This window comes from Miniopterus schreibersii (assembly GCF_964146895.1).
Source record: "Miniopterus schreibersii genome assembly, chromosome: 3".
NCBI lineage: Eukaryota > Metazoa > Chordata > Mammalia > Chiroptera > Miniopteridae > Miniopterus > Miniopterus schreibersii.
The window spans coordinates 5,971,426-5,995,814 of NC_138103.1; the positions used below are offsets into that span (position 1 = coordinate 5,971,426).

At 44.6% G+C, this 24,389-nt stretch overlaps 1 protein-coding gene across 3 annotated transcripts in view; it reads right to left on the minus strand.

Moving 5' to 3' along the window:
* The window catches only part of IQCK (IQ motif containing K), a 98,930-nt gene that overhangs the window by 20,354 nt on the left and 54,187 nt on the right, over positions 1-24,389 (minus strand). For 2 of the 3 annotated variants that reach the window (XR_013998473.1, XM_081132905.1), the window contains exon 8: positions 4,774-4,885. The exons of the other annotated variant lie outside the window; for it this stretch is intronic. Coding sequence is in view for 1 of the 2 variants with exons in the window: in XM_081132905.1 (XP_080989031.1) it covers positions 4,774-4,885 (112 nt within the window). In the remaining variant the exon portion in view is untranslated. The remainder of the gene's footprint in view (positions 1-4,773; positions 4,886-24,389) is intronic. 3 annotated transcript variants of the gene reach the window in all.

Below are 24,389 nucleotides of genomic sequence, written 5' to 3' on the forward strand. Positions count from 1 at the left end.
AAGGCATGTCTTAGCTGGACAAGTTTTAGTCCATTTTAAATGAAAAGCTATGTATGAAAGTTGGTGTCATATAACATCCCCACCCACTGCTGAGTCTTAAAAATGGAACTGATGAAAGTAATAGCAAGGCATGAATTCAGTATATTTATTTTAGTCAAATTTTAATTTCTTTTGCAGGTTATAATAGAGAAGATATGGGAGAAAATTTTTAAATAAAAGTGACACCTTAGATTTACAGATATATTTCTTCTTAAAGAGCCATGGTATTATCAAAGCAATGACTTCATTAGAATTATTCCTGAGACATAATCATTCTCATCTCACAAGTAGGGAAAATGAAGCACAAAGCTTACATCACCCATCAAAAGTTCCAAAGCTGGTTGGTGGCATTAACTGAATGCCAGAAACAGAAACGTTTTGAATGACAATATGATGATCACTGTCTAAACTTAATATGTTCATGTCCTTTGACCCAGCATTTCCATTTAGGAATTTATCCTATAGAAGTACTTCTATAAGTAACCAAGTACATATCTACAAAAAATAATTAGATCTCTATATATCGACATGAAAAGATGTGGCTGACATACTGCCGAGTGAAGAAAAAGGGAAGTTACAGCACACTCTATATAATATGGTTGTACATTTATAAATATACACATGGTGGGACAAATTAAGTTTACAGTTGTTCATATGGAAAATAATAATAAATAATGATACAATAAACTGTTTCGCATACTCACAACTGTCAACCTACATTCGCCCCACACTGTATGTGTGTGTAAATATAATTAGATATTGTAGATGGATGACGAAGCTCTACGAGCTGACACACTCAACAGTGGTTGTATCTGGAAAATAGGACACTGAACATCTGGCCTTTGCTGCCATATGATAGACTGTGTTTGTTAGTCACAATGGGTGAGCCACAGGCTGGAGCGCTCTCTGAGCCCGGGTACCTGCTTTGGTGGCGAAGCGCTTGCCTGTTCGCCTATCCGTGGGCAGGAAACTTGGGAGGGAGAGAACATCCTTAAGTGTGTCCACTTGCCCCTGGCTTCCTATTCTAACAGAAATGTCTCCCAGGGCATGGTGATAGGTCCTGCAGCCATTGGACTGGGGACTCAGCCTCCCCTGTCCCCAAACCTCCTCTATTCCAATGGCCTGTGGTCACTGCCCACTGCCTGGCCTGGGGACTGGTACCCTGCTGGGAAGCTCTGCGTGGGCCAACATGCCCCACTGGCACCAGGATTACGGTAACTGGACGACATGGCATGAGATGGCCTCAGGTTCCCTGGCAGTAGGCAGATCTGGGTTCAAATCTCTGCTTTCTGGCCCTACTGGCTGTGTGACCCCGCAGGAGCCCTGTACTGTCTCAGCCCTGGTTTCCTTATCTGTACAGTGGAGATAACGCCCTCTTAGAGAGAGCAGGTGCCACCGTCACATGGAAATATAAGGTGCTAGGTACAGTGCCTGGAACATGGTTTATGCTCCATAAATTATGCTACTCCTTCGTTCCAGACACCCTTCCCTGCTCTAAGAACCAAGTGTTCCAGGGCATCCCAAGGTCGCAAGCATGTGGTGAGGCCAAGGTGAGGCATATTTTAAAACTATCCTTAACACACAATCCTAATAGTTAGGATTTATCATTATGAGCTAAACCTAAAATTCTAGATTTAAAATCAGGGAAAGAAATGTCTCTGGTTCCAACCCCTCCCTGCCACTGCAGGCTTCCATGTTTTCCCTCCAGGAGCAAGTGCTGCTATAAGAAAGTCGCTATTATATTTAAGGAAAGGATGGTCTTCACTGCGCCAGTGTCCTCTTTATGAGGGAAAAACCAGCTCTAGGAATAAGTGTGCTTCCTTCATTGTGGCTTCTAGGGAGCTCAGAGCCACATTTCTTCTTATTGTGGGAACATTTCTGAGATGATTAATCAAATCCCATAATGGATTAGGGAAGGGCCCAGTGTTTCCCCAACAACCAACCAGCTTATCTGTCCTTCTTATGGACGCTGAATTATGTAACAGACCCCATTTCCCTCTCTGTGTCTAAGAATCTACAAGTGTAGGCCTCGGAGTATGTATTTTGCTTACTACGTTTAGTCGCTTTATTTTTCCCCTACTCTTAATTTTTTCCTTTACCTAATGAACCACATTTACTAAGAAGTGTTCCGTGAGTTTCTATAAGCTCCTGCAAACCACTTTGGAAAAGAGTTGACAATAAGCCGGCAAACAGATAAAAGCAAAGCATCTGTTTCCTTTCACAGGTCAACCTCCTTCGCCTTCTTCCTTTAAAATATCAAGACTATGTGACATGATAAAGTCATTTAAGGAGCATTTGCACATGTATAAACAATACACACACAGGCAAAATCTGATGTTATGGGAACAATTTTGATGGTTCCTTTCTTCCTGCTCTTACTCGATTTCCAAATAAAATGTGGATAGTCAGTTACAAAGCTGACTATGTGAAGCTAAAGACACGCTACTAATCCAGAAGGGACTTTTGATCACATCTTAAAAATCTCTTAGGTATCTTCTCTGGGATTAAATTAGTGGCAATTCTTGTCACAAACATTTTAAAATAATTCCTGCAGCTGTCCTGATGGATAGAGACTCAAGAATAACTTCATGCAGTTTCTGTCCTAGAAGCAACTCCTGCTTGGGCTGGCCTCTGACTCAGAGTAAGGCGAGACGGGTCATAAAGGACCGCGGTGCTGCCCTGGCAGCTGGCGCCGCTCCCCCTCAGACCTCCTGTCTGCACCCAGGTTGCTCCAAGAAATGAACTCGGCCCAGTTTATTCACACTGTAAATACCAGAGCACCATGTGAAGAAATGGTGTCCCCTCAAGAAGTGCGTTAGGTTTGCCTGCTGGGCTCCTGGGTTTCTTAGATGAAGTCAAACGCCATTCTCATTTGCAGTCACTCTGCGGCTTTTAATTGCAAATCTAAAGAAGGCCCAGCACGTGTTCGCTATTTATTTTCCAATTGCTTCATCTGAGGCCTGCGGGGTCATTATGGTGTCGCCTTGCCTGGGGGTTATTTTCTAAATCTCCGCTACCCAGATTTGGAAGGTTCAAAACAGGAAGTAACTCGGTAGTACTTCATGTGTGCCTGAGCTTAACACATGAATCGGCTCGGGGACACTTGATGGGACACTTGGTGGCAGCAGGTTGTCCCCTGCTTCTCCCTAAGGGCTTCGGTCAACACAGACACAAGTAGCAAGAACCTGGAGCCCAGGTCATGAGAAACTGGACAAGAACGTGCCGTGTTCAGGCGATTCCTGGGGTTTGGGTCTGATGGAGGATCCAAGAGAACATCTTGTCTCTGCGTCTCCCCTCAGGAATGTGTTACACACTGAACAGAAAGAGGGCCCTCCACTGGCTGTGTGACCTTGGGCAAGCCCCTCGGCCTTCCTGGGCCTCTATTTCTTCATCTGCAAAATGAAGCCCAGGGACCCATCCACCAAACATGCATAGACTGCCTGCTCGGTGCCTGCTCGGTGCCAGGCCTGGGGTGCCAGATGAAAAAGACAAGCCCGGCCAGACATGGAGGCCCAGGAGCTTAGTGTGGTGCAGGAAAGCAGCCCGACATTATGCGAAAGCTACAGACATTTTAATAACGCTAATCATGATGGTGACATTTATGGGAAATATGTGCCAGGACTTGTTCTGAAGATCTCTTTTCACCCTTTAACAACCATGTGAGACAGGTACTCGTATTAGCCCCATTTGTACATAGGAAAACTGAGGCTTGAGGAAGCTACTGGATCGGGGGCACAGATAAAAGTGAAGGAATTCCATGACCATCAGGCCAATTCCAGAGCCCAGTCCTTTCCTCCCCGCACTGTACAGGCTTCCTTGCTCACCAATCACAGATCTGGAGACAGTGCTTAGAACTGGCTCTTCTGCCCGAGGGCCATCTCACAGTCTCATTAAAAACAAGAGCGTGCCAGTGGGGTCACTGAAGAGCCCACCTTGTTCGCAAGCACAAGCCCCGCTCCCTCAGGAGCCCTGGAAGGGTGGAAGGGATGTGAGCGCGCCGGCCAAGGTGGGAACGCTTTCTCTGCCCCTGGCTGCTATCTGGAAGGCTCACGTTCAACCCAGTCGGCTCCCCCTGCCACACAACAAGCCGCATCAGTCAACCAAAATCAAATCAACTCAGAATTAGAAAGAACAGACCGGGGCAGGCACGCTGCACTCCCACCTTCAGGCTAATTACGGCCCGAAGCGCAGTTGCGGAGGAACAGAGGCTGAGCCAAGCCCGCCAAGCAGCTGCAGCTCAAGTTGCTTCTTGACGAGGGACATGAACAAGCATTGCGATGAGCACCAGGCCTGCGCCAGGCCGCCTGCAGGCTGGCTCAGGTAAGCCTCAAAGCCCTGTTCATTCATTCATTCATTCATTCATTCATTCATTCATTCACTTACTCAGTCAACCAACAGTTATTTCGCGCTCACTCTGAGCTAGAAAAAGGTCTCTGTCCTCATGGAGCTTACACACTAGCGATGAAGACAAATAGCCAAATAAACAGTCACAAATGTACAATCATGCACGAACGGACTTCTCTTGCTGCCCAGAGCTCAGGACACGCAGGCCTGAGGCCCCCACATTTTAAAGAGCACAAAACCTCTGGGGCTCCGGCACCTCCTCAGTCTCCGCTCTGGCTGCCCACTGCATCCGGGGAGCCTCAGCATTAGCACAGATGCCAGGGGCCCATCCCTGAAACACCGAGTCAGAATCTCTGGAAATGAGGCTCTGAATCAAATTAAGCAACCAACCTTTCTGTTCTTGTTTGGCCCAGAAAATTTTGACCCGCTCGCGAATGTGCTTGCTCTCACGCAGTTTCTTCTGCCACTGGCGCAATTCTTGAATCTCAGGATCACAGCGAACCTGAAAAATCCCCCCACAAAGCTTTAGTTCCCCTTCCACGTTTATATACCTTAGCTTGTTAGCCCTGCATAGAAAACCCCTCACAAATCGACCTAATAGGCTTCTGATTCTAAGTGAACTCTCTCTATTCCTAAAACTTATGTAAAATTTGAGCATAAATGAGGTTGTGTGAAGATCTGCAATTCTAATGGGAGGTGGGAAACATTCTAAACCCATGCTGTCCAACAGAAACATAATGTAGCCGCATGTGTCATTTTAAATTTCCTTGCTGTCTCATTTTATTTATTTATTTTTATTTACTTATTTTTAATCCTTACCTGAGGATATTTTTTCCATTGCTTTTCAGAGAGACAGAAACATCAGTGTGAAAGAGAAACATTGATTGGTTTTCTCCCGCTCGCACCCCACCCAACCCTACAACTGAGGTACGCACCCTTGGCAGGAATTGAACCCAGGACCCCTCAGTCTGCGGGCCAACGCTCTGTCCACTGAGCCAAACCGGCTAGGGCACAGTCTCATTTTAAAAAGTAAAATCAAGCTGCTGACATTATTTTTAAGAATGTATTTTATTTAACCTAAAATATCCAAAATATCATTTCAACATGTACTCATTATAAAAACATTACTTGGTTCCACTTTCAGTTTTCTACACTAAGTCTTCAACATTTGGTGTGTATTTGTACTTACAGCACATTTCAACTTGGACTAGACACATTTTAAGTGCTCAATAGCCACTTGTAGTGCTGGATAGCAGAGTTCGAGGTTGATCAAGTTCATGTGTCAACCACAGTTCTGTTTAACACCAATGCACTGAGCGCCTATTGCCTAGTGGGGTCTGTGCTAGACATTGGGAATAGAGAGATAATTAATGGTAATTGTAATTATTATTTTTATTATTACTATAGCTCATATTTATTGAGCACCTATATCCCAGGCATTAAGTGTTTTAGAAAGTTTAATCATCAAAACAACCCAATAAGGCAGGAATGATTAACCCCATTCTACAGATGAGGAAACTGAGTTTAAACAGCTTGCTGAGTCACAGAGCTAGGACATGATGGAGCTGGGATTCAAAAGCAGGCAGGCTGTTTCAGCTGCCCTTGGGGGAGTCTAGTAAGAGACACATGGTCTACGGGAGTGCGATCAGTAAGGTGTGGTAAGAACAAGGCTATCGCTGGGGAGAAGTGAACACAAGTGGGCACTGAACTCAGCCCAGTGGTCAGGAAACATTTCATTAAGGAGGCGGCCTCTGGGCTGAGTTTTGAAGGATGGACTAGACTCAGCCGTGGGGAGAAGGGGGTGGGGTGCAATGGTTTCCAGGGGGAGACACCAGCCTGTGCAAAGGCGCAGAGGGGTGGCCAGCCCTGGGCCATCCAGAACTCCAAGGTGAGAAAGCAGTAGACGGACAAACCACCACAGCCACTCACGCCCGGCCCTTCCTGCTTCATCCTTCCACTGCGCCGGCTCCTCATGAGGCGGGTTCCAGACTAAAAGCGAGTGATTTCTACATGTGGATGTGTGTCAACTGTATTTTGAAAGATAAGTTAAAGTTCCAAAGAATGCTTGTGAAATACATCCCCATGATGATGGTTTCCTGACTCAGCTCTTTACATTAACTATAAACATAGCCCCTTTGGGGCGTTCCCTGTTTTATGGCCGCTTTCATTTTAAACGAGGTGGTAGCTTCCCCAGTAGCTCTTCTGGGGGAGAGTTGCGCATACTGGAATCAGTATGTGGAACTGAGGCGATCGTGCGCTGCACAGTCCAGGTCGCTGTTTCCCTTTCTGGGGCAGTGGCCCTCTCCCGTCTGTCTGGGACCCTAGTGCCCAACTAGGGGCCTTCTCTCCTCAGGAAGCCACAGCTCGGGCCTGCTGATCTGAGGTCCAGGAGCTGCTGTCTCAGCTGCTGGAGGGATGGACAATGTGCTGGAGCAGAAATGGAGATCTCACATATCCGGGGACCCAGCATTTTATGGGAATGGGTGAAGCAGCGCCCACAGAGGGCACACAGGAGAGCAATGCTTGTCCAGAGGGGCAGCTCCTCCCCGGCTCTGCTGCACATGGTGCGGTTACAAAGTCAGGGCCCAACCTCCTGCTTTTCTGGAACGCCACTGGGTCCTGTGACTTCCTACTCTGGTCACTGGATCCAGGCTTCCTACTGTGATCACTGCAATTCTTTGAGTTTTAACTTTTTAGAGTCACCCACACATCCGAACTCTAGGACGCAAACACATTCCTAAAAGGGCTGGATTGAGTCTGGTTTCACTGTCAACCATCTCACAGCCCAGAACCCCACCAATAGAGAGTCTACCTATCCCTTTTCTCAGTAATTTGACTTTGGGAGCCTGTTCCCCTCTCCCACTAGATTTTCATTAGTCACCAGTAACCCCAATTTTTTTAAATTTTGAAAAAATACAGAGAAAAAAATTTACCATTTTAACTATTATAAAGTGCACAGTTCAGTGGCATTAGTACATTCACAGTGCTGTGCAACTGTCACCACTATCTGGTTCCAGAAGACTTTCATCTCCCCAAGGAAACCCCACACGCATTAGGCAGTCACCGGTCACTCCCCCTCTCAGTCCCTGGCCTCCTCTAATCTGCTTTAGTCTCCATAGGCCAGTCTTAGTCCTCAGAGCCACAGTCTATGGACCTGCCTGTCCAGGACCTTTCCTATAAATGGAATCATCTAATGTGTGGCCTTTTGTGTCTGCATTCGTGCATTGAGCATGAAATACTTGCAAGTTTCATCCACATGGGAGCACGCATCAGCCCTTCTTTCCTGAGGAATATTCCATCATATGGCCACGCACACTTTGTTTACCCATTCTCCCCCTGATGGACACTGGAGTTGTTTCTACCTTTGCACTATTGTGAATAGACCTGCTATCAATATTTATGTACAAGTTTTTGTTTGAACACCTAATTTCAATTTTTTTGAGTATATATCTAGGAGTGAATTACTAGGTCATATGTTAATTTTAGAATTAACTTACTGAGAAACGACTAATTGCTTTTCACGGTGGCTGCATCATTTTATATTTCTAACAGCAATGTATGAGGGTTCTAATTTCTTCACATCCATGCCAATATTAGTATTTTCCATTTTTAAAATTATTATTATAGCCATCCTAATGGATGTAAAGTGGTATCTCATTGTGGTTTTTATTTCCATTTCCTTAATGGTTATGATATTGAGCATCTTTTCAAGTACTTGTTGGCCACTGGTGTGTTTTTTTGTTTTTGTTTTTGGAGAAGCATCCTTCAACCTTTTACCTTCCTGGATTAGTTTCCAAAGAGTCCTGTTGTCTTCCAGAAGGGGCTGCCCATGGAATCTTGGGATGAAATCTTGAGGTTGGGGTTTTCTCAATCCCTTCTCTTCCAGAAAGTTTCTATGTTCTTTATGTACCCAGATCTCTACTCCCCAAGAGGAATTTAGAGAGATGGCTTTATCAAACTCAAGAAAATAAAGTCCTACCTATTATGCCCTCTCCCAGGCCATGAGGTACCCTCCTTACTCATGATTATTTTTTCCAAAACAAAGAAGACTGTCTCCAACTGACCTATAAATGGAAGTCACTCTTGCTTTAAAACATATATATATATAAAATTTATCTATAGATATATATTCAAAAATTACATATATAAAGTATATAGTTATGCAAATTTCAGACAGTAAAAGCAGCCCTATATTAATGCCATAGAACATAATGTAGTCCCCCAAATCTTTTCAATTACAAATCTACGTTTTTACTGTAGTTCCTAAAGTCTTGTGTTCGTAAGATTAGGTACCTCTGACATCTCTGTTCCGGGAGGAGGGTTATCAGCTGTGGTCTGAGCAACACAAACCCTCCTGGGGGCTAAGAGATTATACGCAAGCTTCCCACATGCCTCTCTCTATGAGGCACCCAAGTACACAGAAATCTCCACATTCTGCACTGTGACAACTGAAACCCTTAACAGAATAAACCTGAAGGATCTTCTGAATCACTAAAGAAAGCTTCACACTAATTACAATCAGCAAGTTGGCTGTGTTTCATTATAGTCAAATTCTTTCTTGCCGTTGGTTTATTCTGAAAGTTTGGAGGGGCACGCAAAGAGGGTGGTTTTCTCCAGGGAAGAAGTGACTTGGTGCCAGGGCTTTCATTCTTCGCTCCGTATTTTTCTGGGTTGGATGGTTTGGGAGCTAGAAACCCTTTATCTTTTCCCTGATTGCCTTCATTCCGAACCGAGGACTGCTGTTTAGCACTGTGGAATACAGCAGCCTTGCTAGCTAAGCTCTCATTGCCAGGAAAGCCTGGATCGCTGGAGAAGGCTTTTGTGAGCCCTGGGGAAGGCATGCACCCATTGAACCGGGCTAATCCCACTCATTATTGTCATGAGTAGGAAATCACTTTAAATGGTGGTGGTTGTGCCAATCAGCAAATACGGCAGAGTGCAGCGTAATGTTAACACATAAACAATTTCATTGCAAAACGCAGGGTCCCTTATGAGGGCTTTTCTATTTTCACTTCTTTAAATCACCACACAGGATCCATCTGCTCTTCCAAGATAGGCACACGGAGTATTATACGTTATCGCGTACTTGACTGTGGAGTAAGACCAGGAAGAAAACTCTATAATGTGGTTGCAAATTTTATGAAAAATGCCCATGGGCCAATCAAATTCTCCCAGTTATATAATACTCCAATGAAAGCCAATACAGGCTAGTAAAGAAAGCCAACTCTGGATCAGAAAGCCTGAAGTTGAATCTCAGTTTTGCAGATTATAAGCTAAGAAACCTTGAGCAAGTTACTTAAACTCTCTGAGCCTCGATATCTTCATCTGTAAAATGGGGATAATACAAATATTTCCTTCACTGGTGCAGAAACAAGGTGAGATACTGCGTGGCATGTAGTTAGCTCTCACTGTGTGAGCAATTAATTAAATCAGTAATAAAGTGATGAGAATAGTCTGGATTCAGCTCTGAGGCTGGGCCCTATAATTGCTGTTAGGAGATGGGAGCCAAGTAGCTGAGGGGTGAATGATTCATAAAATTGAAAGTGAGGCCTCCTCCTAAGGGTTTACAATTTACTGAATACATAAACGATTTTATAATTGTGTAGCTTCAGGCATTAGTCAGCTGGTGGAGGGGACCTGGGGCTATGAGGTGGTGCTCACAGGCAGGGGAGAGGAGAGGCTGTTGCTGGGGCCTCTGAAATGAACTTTTCATAGGCCTACACTTCTGAATTCCTCTTGGCTCAGTTGTTTTCCCTGCTTCTTAGCAAAACAGACAAAACCTAGCAACAACTACCCTCTCTGGGTGAGTCCCTGAGGTTTCCTAATTGCTTTGGAGGAGGCACTTACTCTATTACAGTTGCTGAAAGATGCTGGAGAAGTGACACAGTGACAGCCTTTCAGTGGTGTTCATGAGTGAGCCTCCCACCTGGTGTGAGACGCCCCCCAGACGGTTCTTGCTTACTATGTCTTTGCTGTGACCTGAAATACTAGTGATTATACTGAAGGCTTTTATACTCAAGAAAAGTAGATTTCAACATAAAGCAAATATGTTTGCAAATCTCTTTCAATTACCTAATGAGATCCTCAGTTTCTAACTCCCTCGTGAATTCCACGGCTCTCTGTAAGCATTATGATTTCTCTGAGAGCTCCGGCAAAACAAAACAAAAGTTGGCTTCACATTTTGGTGGTTATGAGTGTGTTCCTTCCTGTCTTTAGGAACTAATTACAGAAACCTGGGCACCACGCGCTTCCCGGGGTGCAGGGGTGCTGCAGGCTTCTGCAGTGCCACTGGCCGCTCCTCAGACTTACCCGGGCTGCGGGGGAGGGTCAGAGGAGTGCCCTAGAGCAGCATTTAAACAGTGGGTTGCAGCACAGTAGTGACTAGTAAATTCCATTTAGTGGGTTGTGAATAGCATTTTAAAAAGTCTAATCCAAAAGAAAATAAGTTATTCCTGTTTCATTAAAGACCCGCTTTATCTCCAATAAAGTTTTTTTGTCTCAAAAGTCTATTTTGTGTGATACTGATGCAAGCTCACTTTCCTTCGGGCTGGTATTTGTGTTGTCTGCCTGTTTCATCTCTTTACTTTCTACTGTTCTGCCCAGTTTTGTGCAGCCTGTACCTCTAGCACAGAGGCTCGTAGCCACTGAGGCTTTAGCTCTAATTCCAAGCTTGCCCAGGTCTGAGGTCATGTCTTGTATCCGGGGCATCAGTAAACTTATCTATGGTAGAAAGTCAGATAGCAAATGTTTTTTGCTTTATGAGCCATACAATCACTGTCCCCATGACCCATCTCTGCCATTATAGTACAAAAGCAGCCATGGGCAATATGATTTTTAAAAATGGGCATGGCTGTGTTCCAATAAAAGTTTATTTATAAAAACAAGCAGCAGACCAGATTCGGTCCACTTGCTACAGTTTGCCAGCTGCTCCTGTCCTTGAGAGGTCATTAGAACTGTAGCAACGCAGCCCCTTATTGCTCTCCCATCTCTCTATGTGTACTACACAAATATTACTATTTTTACACAGTTTCCTAAACTCACTGATGATATTGAGATCACTCAGAGCACTGGTTATAAACAGGATCCCAGGTTCTTAGCCCAGATTCTGATTCAGTCCACGTGAGATGGAACCAAGGTGTCAGTATGTTACGCAAGAGCCCCAGGGGACTCGGGGACCTGCAGAGTTTGGGAAAACCCTGCTCTAATGGAAGAGGGTCTGAAGAAGTCACATGATGTTACAAGACCCACTGCTCTAACATCTGGGTGATTCTGTCTCGGTTCCAGCTGATGATTGGATGCCAGCTGATTACTGCAAACCCTTCCTATCGGAATCAAGGATCTGTGCGTGCCCAGTGTGCATGAGGCAGCCTGGGCTCAGTGGGTCTCAGTGGGTGGCCTCTTCAGTGCAGTGCCAAAAAGGCCTTCTCCCAGGAAGCCACGCCTATTTTTTTTCATTTTATTTTTTTTACTTAAGTCCCTTTAATAATAAATCTATATCGCAGTACGATACGTACTTAGAAAAATGGAATGTCCCCCAAAAGCTCAGTTGGTGAAACTGAGATAAAGTTCATCCAACTTTCTCAGTGCCTGCTCACCCAAATAATCAGGGAACGATTAAGTTGCAAAAGCATTTAAGGCATTCAGTGAACTTTACAATGATTTATAGGGTTAAATTACAGCAGAGTTTGCTACGCCACAGACATAGTGCTGCACAATGCCTTGTTCTCGCCCTTACCATTAATAACCAGAACTGACATTTGTGTGGTTACAGATGCCCAGATGTTTCTAATGTAGAGTCAAGGTTGAGAGCCATTGCTCTGCGGTGCTCTGGACTCAACCCCTCCAACAGCGGCTCATAGTACAGCCCCCAAACTAGCAGCAGCAGCATCACCTGAGAACTCATTTGAAATGCAAGCCCTCAGGCCCCGGCCCCATCCCACTGACTCAGATTCTCTGGGGGTGAAGCCCAGCAATCTGTGTACCAACAGGCTCTCCAGAGAGCTGATGCCAGCTAAGGTGAGAAGTTTTATGCTGTGCCCCCACTAAGTCACAGCTCCCTGGGTCCCTGCCCCTTCGACAACTTTGCTACTCTTCTCGTTAAGTGGGGAGTCTATGCCCCCTCCCTTGAATCCAGGTGAGCCTCGGAGCAAGTTCCAGAAGCTAGGCCCCAAGAAGGCTTAAAGCTTCCATTTTTGACCCCCTGGAATGCTTCTTCCATAATTCTAGGCAGCGGCCTGGCCTAATGCAGGATGAGAGCATGTGGAGAACGGAGGTGCCTCAGCCAAGAGCCCAGGCCTGGGAGTGAGGCCAGTGTAAACCTTCCAGCCCAGCCGGTCACCTGCCAGATGCGGCCACAAGAGTCGAGGAGAAACCAGCAGTCAACCCACAGAATCGTGAAAATAGTCCATCCTCATGGTTTTAAGTCACCAAGATTTAGCAATTTACACATAAACTTTGCCCTGAAGGGAAACTGGTCTTTACAGAAAAAGACTGTAGGAAAGTTGGGAACTTGGCTGGCCCCAGCGGCCAGGCTGGCTACTAGCACCTAGGGCAGGCTTAGGCTGAACACTTGTTTCTATGCTCTGACGTCGCCATCTAGAAATTCTTTATGCCTCTGAACAAGGGGCTCTGCAGATTGTGCAGCCAGTCCTGCTGATAGGCAGCTTTCTCATTTATTCCTAGGAGTCAGGTGTATCGGCTTTTGTCACATATTTGGGATATGTTGTGACTGAGCAAATAAAAAGGGGGTTTTACAGACAGTCTGGCCAAGTTGCCAAAACATTTTCTGGGCACATTAAAGAAAATACACTTACAGCTATAACCCTGAGTATATTTAAACGACTACAGGGCCAGGTGGGGGAGGGAAAGGGCCTGGCCTGGGAAGCTAGGTCCCAAGCAGCCCAAACTCACTATTTATAGTGCATGGCCTACTTTGGCCTGCCAGTGGCCCTGAAAATTTCCCTGAGAACTGGGCCTGAAAACTGATGATAGAAAACAGGCACCTTCATTTTGGGGTATGGCTGGAATTATGCTGGGCACAGACAAAGGTCTTTCTGATTAGCTCTAGGACGTTTTGAAAACAGCATTTTCTTTGACAGGGAATAAAAGTATTAAGGAAAGCCCTAGCCTGTTAGGCTCAGTGGTTAGAGCATGAGCCCTCGTACTGAAGGGTCCCAGGTTTGATTCTGGCCAAGGGCACATACCTTGGTTGCAGGTTGGATCCTGGTCCTGGTCAGGGCAAGTGTGGGAGGCAATCAATCGATGTGTCTCTCTCACATCGATGCTTCTCTCTCTTTCTCTCTCTTTCCCTTCCACTCTCTCTGAAAAGCAATGGAGAAAAAATATTAAGGAAACCTATCAGGAAATGATCACAAATATATTCGTAGGGAAGAAAATGCATGGATCAGACCAAGTCAGCAAAGAGCCAACAGTTCCAAGGCCTTCACCACATGCCAGGCACTGCGTGAGTCCTTGATGTGCAGTTTCATTTATACTGCCACACTTACCCGAGGAGGGCAGCACCATCTTTATCCCCATTTTACAGGAAAGAAAACTGAGGCTTGGGAAAATTCAATTATTTATGGAAGATCCCAGGGTTGGTAAGCTGGATTCAAAACCGCAGCATGGCACTCAGCCTGCCCGGGCTGTCACCTACGGCACTGCTCCTCAAACTTGAGCAAAGACTCACCCGGGTCTTGTGAGATGCAGATTCTGACTCAGGAGGTCTGGGGTGGGGCCTAGATTGTGCATTTCCAACCAGTTGCCACACGAAGATGATACCACTGGTCCACAACCACAGTGTGAGAAGCAAGGATGTAGGTATTACAATAGTTTCTTCCTGCTTCTACTTTCATTCTAACAATCTACTCTCTCTACAGCAGCCAGAGTTACTGTGTGAGTCTCCACTGCTGCATAACTGCGCCCCCCAACTTGGCAGCATAAAACAATAAACACTTACCTTGTACATTTTCTGAGGTCAGCAATCCAGGTGCAGCTGAGCCAGGTGGTTCTGGCTCAGGGTCTCTCATGAGGTTACAATTAGGATGTCAACTGGGCCTGTGGTCATCTCAAATTTGACTGTACTGGAGGCTGTTTCTAAGATGGCTCACTCACATGGCTACTGGCTGGAGGCCTCCATTTTTTGTCACATAGGTGTCTGTGTAGGGATGTTCATGACATGGCAGCTGGCTTCCCCCAGAGTGAAAGATCAAAGACAGAGGGAAAGGGAGAGAGAGATGAAAGCTGCAGAGCCTTTTCTAACCTGTTCTTGGAAGTGGCATGCCATTATTTCTCCCATATTATGTTGGTCACACATATCAACCCTGGTACAGTGTGGGGAGGGACTCCCCAGGAATGTGAACACCAGGAGGTAGGGATCCCTGGGGATTCACTGTAGATGCTGACTACCACAGTTTCCCAATAAAATGTAAGTCAGACCATGTCATTTTTCTGGTTAAAGCCCTATTATCACTTCCCATCAGTCAGAATAAAATCCAAGGTTCTCATCCTGATGAGAGCTCACATTTGGCTCCACAGGATCTGGTCCGGACCACTTTTCCACATGTTCAGCTCAGTTTAATCAACCCCACTGACTCTCTTAGTGGTTCTCACATACATCTAGCTTCCTCTGCACAAGCTTTTCCTTCTGCCCAGAATGAACCTCATTCAGATCTCTGCTCAAACAGCACTTTCTCCAAGAGGTCATCCTTGACCAATTGCCCTGACCAAAACCACTTCTGTTATTCTCTAGCCTTTTAGTTTGCTGTATTTTGTTTTTGCTATTTGTAGCAGATAATGTTTTACAAGGAGTGTACTTCTCAGCTGCACGGATGCTGGGCTTGGCCGTGTGACTTGCTTTGGCCAATGGAATGTGTGGGGAAGTGTCATGTGCTATTTCCCAGCCTATGCCTTAAGACTCATTGTATTATTGCTCATCCCTTTTGAGAGCTTTTGATCTCTGCTGTAAAAAGAACAGGCCCCTGGGAGCCAACTGATCTCAGAAGACTGGCAGAGCCTAGAACAAAATTAAATAGAATCCCACCGCTGGGAGCCAAGTGTAGCCAGACCCAGCCTAAAGCAGATGAATGTGGCTGGCCTGCAGGCGTGTAAGTTGTAAATGTATGCTGTAAGCCACTGAGTGTTGGGGTGGTTTGTTCAGTATCACTACTACAACAATAGTTCATTGATATGCTTCTTGACGTTATGTATTTATTAATATCTGTTTATAGTCCATTGCAATAGTGCAAGTTCCATGAGGGTAGGCACTGGGTCTCATTCCCTGCAGTATGCCCAGCGTACAGGGGTGAGAAATGTCCAGCCCACAGGCCATATACGGCCCGTGAAATCATGTGGTCTGGCCCCGTCAAGGCCTCACCAAAGAGAAGCAGTTTCAGCCATCGCATTAGGGGTGAGTTAATGAAATGTTGGACCAAATATAGCAGGCTGATAATTTTTAAGTTGATAATTCTGTTTGGCCTGCAAATAGTGTTATAAATATCCAAATTGCCCTTAGCAGAAAAAAGGTCCCCTACCCCTGATCTAGAACAATCCCTGCCTGTCGTGTATTAGGTATTCAATAAATACTAGTGAATTCATATCAGTGACTGAATTGTGGAGCCTGCTTGCTTAACCTTTATGCTATATTGCCTTCAAATTAGCCCAAAAAATTGCAAAGTATTAAAAAATAATTGCCCTGAGCAGGAGTTCTAGGCAGCATGTCTTTCACAAGGAAAATGTGACTCACGCCAAGTTGTCCACCACTGTCTCTGGCCAGACACCATCCCTCTTCACCTGTGCTAGATCAGAAGTCACCCAGAAACTATGACAAACCCTGCCTGAGAACGGAAGTGCTGCTTTAAATGACACTGGCTCACCTAGTTGGGCTGCTGTCCCCAGAGGACAGCCAGAGAGGTGGCTAATGACACACACAAAGGGAGGAAATGGGCCCCACACCCTGCCTGGAACAGCTGCACCAGGAGACAGCCCTTTCTGGAAGGGAGGGAGAGGAAGCCAGGAAAGCTGTGAGCTCACCAACAATCTGGGGAGGCAAGCTCACCATAGAGCAAAATGAAGAAAGAAGTGGCCCTTAAGTCACTCACTGTTTCAACCTGCTGAGGAAATAAAGAGGGACACGAACTCCGAAAGGCTTCTTCAGTCTGCCGTCTCTGAGCTCACTCTGGGTTGGCAGTATTTTGAATGAGAAAATGTTTGGCCATTTTCCTACCTGCAACTACGTTAGTGGTGTGCTTTCCTTAAATACAGATACTCAGAATAGCCCTACACGTGCTGATGTGGAAAGCTACTCCAATGCTCAGTGAAAAGGCACGATGCAGTGTGAGCCTGTATTTATAAAAACATATCCAATATTTACAAAAAGCACAATATAATAAACAAAGGAAAACTACCGGACAGACACACATCAAACTGTTAACAGTGTTTTAACCTGAGAAACAGGTTTAGAGTAGGACAGGAATGCAGACTTTAAACGACTTGTTATGGACTCAATGTCTGTGCCCCCACCCCCCATATTCATATGCAGAAGCCCTAACCACCAGTGTGCCGGTATCAGAGGTGGGGCCTTTGGGAGGGGATTAGGGTTAGAGGAGGCAACGATGGAGAGGTCCTCAAGATAGGATTAGTGCCCTTTTAAGAAGAAACCAGAGAGCTCGTTCTTTCACAGCGAGAGGGCAGCTATCTGAAAGCCAGAAAAAGAACTCTCACCAGACACCAAATCTGCCAGCACCTTGGCCTTGGACTGCCAGTCTCCAGAACTGTGAGCAAAGAATAGCTGTTGTTTAAGCCACCCAGTCTCTAGCACTCTGTTGTAGCAGCCCAAACTAAGGCATTATTTCCACATGGCCTGAGGTTCGTTCACAATGAGTACCTGCTCTAACAAGTGAATATCCAGTATAAGGATAAGTGACAGGCAGAAAACGAAGCGCGGGTGAGGACAGAGGGAGGAGGTGCTGCCGTGGAAAGACCCGGAGGGACCCCCGAGGACTCTGAAAGAAGCAAGGGAAGGCGCCAGGGCTGCAGGTGCGGATGCAGAGCACGAACAGCAAGTGCAAAGGCCCTGAGGCAGGGGCATGCTTAGGGGTCCTGAGGAGCTACAAGGAGGCTACCAGCTGGCTTTAAAAAAGACTCCCTACTAAGGAAAATAACACAACACAACCGATAACCAATAACATAACGACAGTGACAGCCCTGGCCAGTCTGGCTCAATGGTTAGAGAGTCGGCCCTTGGACTGAAGGGTCCGGGGTTCGATTCTGGCCATAGGCACGTACCTCGGTTGCAGGCTCGATCCCCAGCCCTGGCAGGGGCACGTGTGGGAGGCAACAAATCGGTGTCTCTCTCACATCATTGTTTTTTCCTCTCTCTCTCCCTCTTCCCCCCCCCCGCCCCCACGAAAAGCAATGTAAAAAATATCCTCATGTAAGGATTTAAAAAACACACACACACAAAAACAAAACAATGACAGTGACAACAGTTAATACTGATTGTATTAACTATTTACTATTCCCTTATGTGGGATAGTATCCCCTGATTCCAACTTCATAGGCAGGAACTGTTATTATTCCATTTTACAGACGGAACTGTGGTTCAGAAGCTACATAACCTACCCAACGTTACCGAGACCCTGACTCAATGTATAGGATCCGAATAGATCTGTTGGCTGTTAGTGCCTCATTCCTAACAAGCTGCCACAAGGCCTGTGCACACTGAAAGAATCAGTCATGTCTTTCCATTCACACACAACATTCGAGAACAAGAAAGTTAAGGCTCATGATGAGGATGTTGAGCGATCTTTCACACACACACACACCCCCGTGCCCCCACCTGGTGGCCCAGCCAGCTGCCGAAAGGGGAGAGGACTCTCCCTGTGAGTACAGAGCCCCGAGCTGGAGTGTCTGCTTTCTGCCAAAAAATATGCAAGGAACAAGCCTCTCCTTTGCATTCTTTGAAGAGCCTTTTCGTAGCTGCTTCGTTTTTATCCTGGGCTGTCTTCACTATCCATTTTCTACCTAACTATATAAGTCCTCTCTACACAGAAAAAAGGGGCTTTTCAGGGGGGAAACATCGAGCTAAATAAAATCAAACCATACATGAACCCATCTCTCCCCCCTTCTTTTCTTGTGGTAAAACAGACATAACATAAAAGTACCGTTTCAATCATTTTATGTGTACAGTTCAGTGTATCCAAGACATTCCCACTGCTGAGCAACCGTCACCGCCATCCGTGCCCATGACCTCTGCCTCTTGTTAAACAATAACTCTCCATTCCCCCTCCCCCCAGCCCGCAGCCGCAACTGTGTCTTCTGTCTTTATGATTCGGAATGCTCCAGGGACCTCATATAAGGGGAGCCACACAGCATTTGTCCTTTAGTGACTAGTCTATCTCACTGAGCATAATGTCCTCAATGTTCACCCATCTTGGGCCATGTCCTTTTGAAGGCTGAATAGTATTCCATTTTATGTATATACTACATTTCGCTTGTCCACTCATCTGTCAATGGGATCTCGGGTGGCTTCCACATTTTAGCTATTGGGAGTAATGCTGCTCTGAACCTGTGTATACAAATGTCTCTTTGAGACCTGCTTTCAACTCCTTTGTGTGCACACCCAGAAGTGCAGTCACTGGGTCCTGTGGTAGTTCTATTTTAAGTTTTTTGAGGACCCTCCATACTGTTCTCCACAGTAGCTTTGTCAATTTACATTCCCACCGATAGTGCACAAGCTTTCCAATTTCCCTGAATCCTAGTCAATACTTGCTGTTTTCTGTTTTTTCTTTTTATAACAGTCATCCTAATGGGTGTGAGGTGATTTTCCATTGTGGTTTGGTTTATGTTTTCCTAATGCTTAGTGATGTTGAAAATCTTTTCATGTACCTGTCAGCCATTCATACATTTTCTTGGGAGAAATGTCCTTTCAAGTTCTTTGCTCATTTTATAATCAGGTTTTCTTTGTTGTTGCATTTTGAGAGTCTTCTATATATTCTAGACATCAATCCCTTATCAATATATGATTTGCAAATATTTTCTTCTATTCTGTGGATTCTTTTTACTCTATAGATAGTGTCTTTTGATGTACAAAACATATATTTTTCATGAAGTACAATTTGCCTATTTTTTTGGTTACCTGTGCCTTTGGTGTCATATCCAAGAAATCATTGCCAAATCCAACGTCATAAAACTTTGTCCCACGTTTTCTTCCAAGCCTTTTACTGTTTTAGGTCTTAAATTTAGGTTCTTGATCCATTTTTAGATCATTTCTGTATATAGTTTTATTTTATTTTTTAAATATATCTTTATTGATTTCAGAGAGAGGAAAGAAGAGGGAGAGAGAGAAACATCAATGATGAGAGAGTCATTGATCGAGCCCGCAACCCGGGCATGTGCCCTGACCGGGAATCGAACCCCAATCACCTGGATCCTAAGTCGATGCTCAACAGCCAAGCCACGCCGGCCGGGCTCTGTATATAGCTTTAAATAAGGGTACAACTCATTCTTGTAGATACCCAGTTTTCCCAACCACTTGTTGAAAAGACTATTCTTCTTCCATTGAGTGATTTTGGCACCATTTGACCACATATACAAGAGTTTATTTCTAGGCTTTCAGTTCTATTCTGTTGACCCGTATGTCTGTCTTTATGCCACTACCACACTGTTTTGGTTACTGTAGCTTTGTAATAAGTTTTGAAATCAGGAAGAGTGAGTCCTCTAGTTTTGTTCCATTTCCAAGATTGTTTTGGCCATCTAGGATCCCTTGAGATTCCAAATAAATTTTAGGATGGGTTTTTCTATTTCCACAAAAAGCCTAATTATATATTTTATAATTACTATATTATTAAATATTAATTGTTTATACATTTTATTTCATCTAAAAGATGCTGCACGATTTCAGGAAGAAAACTCTCAGATTCTGAATCAAAACCACACTGCTTCTAGACGGTATCATAGATACAATCTTCTCATCCACCTTCCAACCAGCAGGAGAGTTGTATACCTATTGGCCAGCAGCTGCCTAGCCAGTGGGATTAAAAAAAGAAATGTGCTGCTTCCAGATCTTGGCTATTGTAAATAACGCTGCTATGAACACAGGTATACACATATTCTTTCTGACTGGTGTTTCAGGATTCTTAGGATATATTCCTAGAAGTGGGATCACTGGGTCAAACGGCAGTTCCATTTTTAATCTTTTGAGGAACCTCCACACTGTTTTCCACAGTGGCTGCCCCAGTCTGCATTCCCACCAGCAGTGCACTGGGGTTCCCCTTTCTCCACACCCTCGCCAGCACTTGTGGTTTATTGATTTATTGATGGTGCCATTCTGACAGGTGTGAGGTGATACCTCATAGTGACTTTAATTTGCATCTCTCTGATGATTAGTGACATTGAGCATCTTTTCATATATCTATTGGCCGTTTGTATGTCCTCTTTGGAGAAGTGTCTATTCAGGTCCTTTGTCCATTTTTTAATTGGATTGTTTGTTTTCTGGGTGTTCAGTTGTACAAGTTCTTATACATTTTGGACATTAACCCCTTATCAGATGTATCACTGGCAAATATGTTCTCCCATTCATGGGTTGTCTTTTCATTTTGTTAATGGTTTCCTTTGCTCTGCAAAAACTTTTTAGTTTGATGCAGTCCCATTTGTTTATTTTTCTTTTGTTTCCTTTGCCTGAGGACATGTAGCTGAAAAAAAATATTGCTACAAGAAATGTCCCAAGTGGCCATCAGTAGATGAGTGGATAAAAAGGGTGTGGTGCATTTACATAATGGAATACTACTCGGCCATAAAAAAGAAGAAAACCTTACCTTTTGCAACAGCATGGCTGGACATGGAGAGTATTATGCTAAGGGAAATAAGCCAGTCAGAGAAAGACAAGTACCATATGATCTCACTTATATGTGGACTCTAATGAACAAAATAAACTAACAAAAAAAATAGCAACAAACTCATAGATGCAGAAAACAGACCGACAGCTGTCAGAGGGGAGGGGATTGAGGGCTGGGTGAAAAATGTGAAGGGATTAAGTAAAAAATAAACAACAACAAAAACCCAGACACAGACAACAATATCGTGAATACCAAAGGGAAAGAGGGTTGGGGGAGGTAGAAGAGGGACAAAGTCGAGTAACGGTGACAGAAGGGAACTTTACTTCGGGTGATGAATGCATGATGTAATACACAGATGATGTGTCATAGAACTGTACAGCTGAAACCTATATAATTTTATTAACCAATGGCACCCCAATAAATTTGGTAAGAAAAAGAAGTGTGTATCAAGTGGCTATTCAATCCAGTTCCTGGGCTTCTCAGAGCCTCCGAGGTCTGCTGTGTATGATTGTAAATGGTGCCCCCTAACACAAGAGTTGTACAGCACACAATCAACACAACTGGACACCATAGTATTACCTGCTCATACGCTCAAGCCCAGTGTCCACACACCCCACCTTCCCAGGCATGCTTCATGCTCACAAGCTCTTCTTCCACTCTCCACTCTGTCATCAAAACCTATGCCTAGGGCACACCTGCATACATTGTTGGTGCATGCAAACAGGTCTAGAAGCTAGAGTCTAGGCCTATTTATTAGAGAATAAATTATTAGAGAATAATTTAGCAGTAATTATCAAACTCTGAAAAAAGGTGCTTTTTTGAGCCATCAATTCCACTTCTAGCAATTAATCTTATACAGAAAGTCAGATAAGTATGCAAAGATATATGAACAAGGATATTTTTCATAATATACTTTATATAGGAGAGTAAACTATGTTAAAAATTTAGTTATGGTTAACTAAATCATGGTTCCATACAGTCACAGAAAGGATTATCATAGAGCCATTAAAATTTGCGAGATAAATCTTTGTGTATTGACAAAGAAAGATATTTCCAATATATCATCAAGCACAGAGAGCAGGCACAAAACAGTGTATAGCATCAATCATTATTGTGTAAAAAAAAAAAAAAATCTTATATGAATAGGAAAAATTCTTTTATGTATTATCTGTTTATTTCCACAATGGTAATGTATTAAATAATTTTAAAAATGTATTTTAGAAAACTTTGCTCCTTGGGGTAAGTTTTCCGTCTCCAGTCAAGTCTCCAGCTAACACAGCCCAGTCTTTCCTTGGGACAAATTGCTATGGTAGCACTGCATGAGTGGACCGAAATTTTTATTTTGTGCCAACAACCTCCTTTGTGTGCAAGTAACCAAGAGTCTAGGAATTCTTATGCTGAAATTGTAACTGCTGCTGATCCCGGTGCTCCAAGCACATCCTCAGGCTCAGCCCTCTCTCCTGTCTCTCAGCTCTGCTGCCTCTCCGGTCAGCTCTCGGCAGGTTTTCCACCCAGAGGCAAGGTGGCCGCTGACTGCCTGGCTTCTCAGAAACCCCAGTGCAAACTGAGCTGCTCTGTTCCAACAACTCCTGTGAGGTCCCAGAGGGAGCTTCTCTGGGTGTGACTGGCCTCACTCAGGTCCCCTGCCCATCATGAACAAATCCCTGTGGCCAGAGGGATGCCATATTTGAGCATCCAAGTTGGCACAGGCACTCCCTCCCACTGGTGGAGGGATGAGGGTTGTCCAACTCTTCCTTCACCATAAGCTATGTCCTTGGGGAGCCCCGTTTGCCCCTCATCGGTTCAATACAGACAAAAGTACAAAGGCACAGAAAAAAGTACAAAGGCAGATTCACAATCTTCTCGCACATGGAGGGCAGGATACCTGATGATTTTTAAATTTTGCAAAGGCCAAAGGGGCTGCTGGGGCATCATACACTGTATTGCTCATCAGATAAAGGCCTTTGTGATTCTTAGTTGTCACAATGCCTGGAGGGGGTGCTGACGTTGGGAGAGGGGGAGACTGAGTGCCAGGCTGGTGTCTAGGCTGAGTCAGACAAAATCAAACAAATGGGCGGAAGGCATAAAACACCAGGAGTTTATTTAGACAGAATAAATATTCAGTGGATTTATCTGGTCTCTGCCTCCTAACTCACTAGAGAAATTTCAACCACTATGGCCCATGAGAACCTCATTTGAACTTCACGAGGGAACAGTCTTTCTGCCAATGGCTGCCTGTCGCACCCCGTATTCGGTAAGCAGAAAGGCACCAGCAGTGGCGCTGTGGCCTATCACTAGCACACTTCAGACAGGGGCATGTCCAGAAGACCGGATTTCATTCGCAATATCCAATGGATTAAAAAAACACATATACTCAGTTTTGCATGTTGAAACAATCTGGCTTCCTAACCATTGAGTATTTTGAAAAGAAGAAAGAAAAGCCTGTCTACGTCTCCAGAAGCACTTAATGTCTAGTAGTAACTATCAGGATCCTTTTACAATGCCAGTTATTAAGAAGCCACAGCACCAAGAAGGCTCACTACAAAGAGCTTTTCACATTATGAGACATCTCTGTTAATGCAATCATTTAAAATACATTTTTATGAGATGTCCAGATAGTTTTATGATAACGACGAAGATTGTCAGATTTCTGGATTTTAAGACTTCCTGGCAAGGATATTATTCAGTCTTAAAAAGGAAGGAAGTTCTGGCACGTTACAATATAGATGAATCTAAAGAACATTATGCTAAGTGAAATAAGCCAGCCACGGAAGGACAAATACCGTAAGATTCCACTTATATGAGGTATTTAGAGTAGTCAAAGTCATAGAGACAGAAAGAATAGTGGTTGCCAGAGGACAGGGGAGGAGGAACTAGGGAGTTGTTGTCAATGGGCTCAAGAGTTGCAGGTGTTTTTTGTGTTTTTTTTTTTATTTTTTAAATATGTCTTTATTGATTTCAGAGAGAGGAAGGGAGAGAAAGAGAGAGACAGAAACATCAATGATGAGATCGGCTGCCTCCTGCACGCCCCCAACTGGGGATCAAGCCCACAACCCAGGCATGTGCCCTGACCGGGAATCGAACCACGATCTCCTGGATCCTAGGTTGATGCTCAACTGCTGAGCCACGCCGGCCGGGCAAGCGCTGCAGTTTAGAAAGATGAAAAAGTTC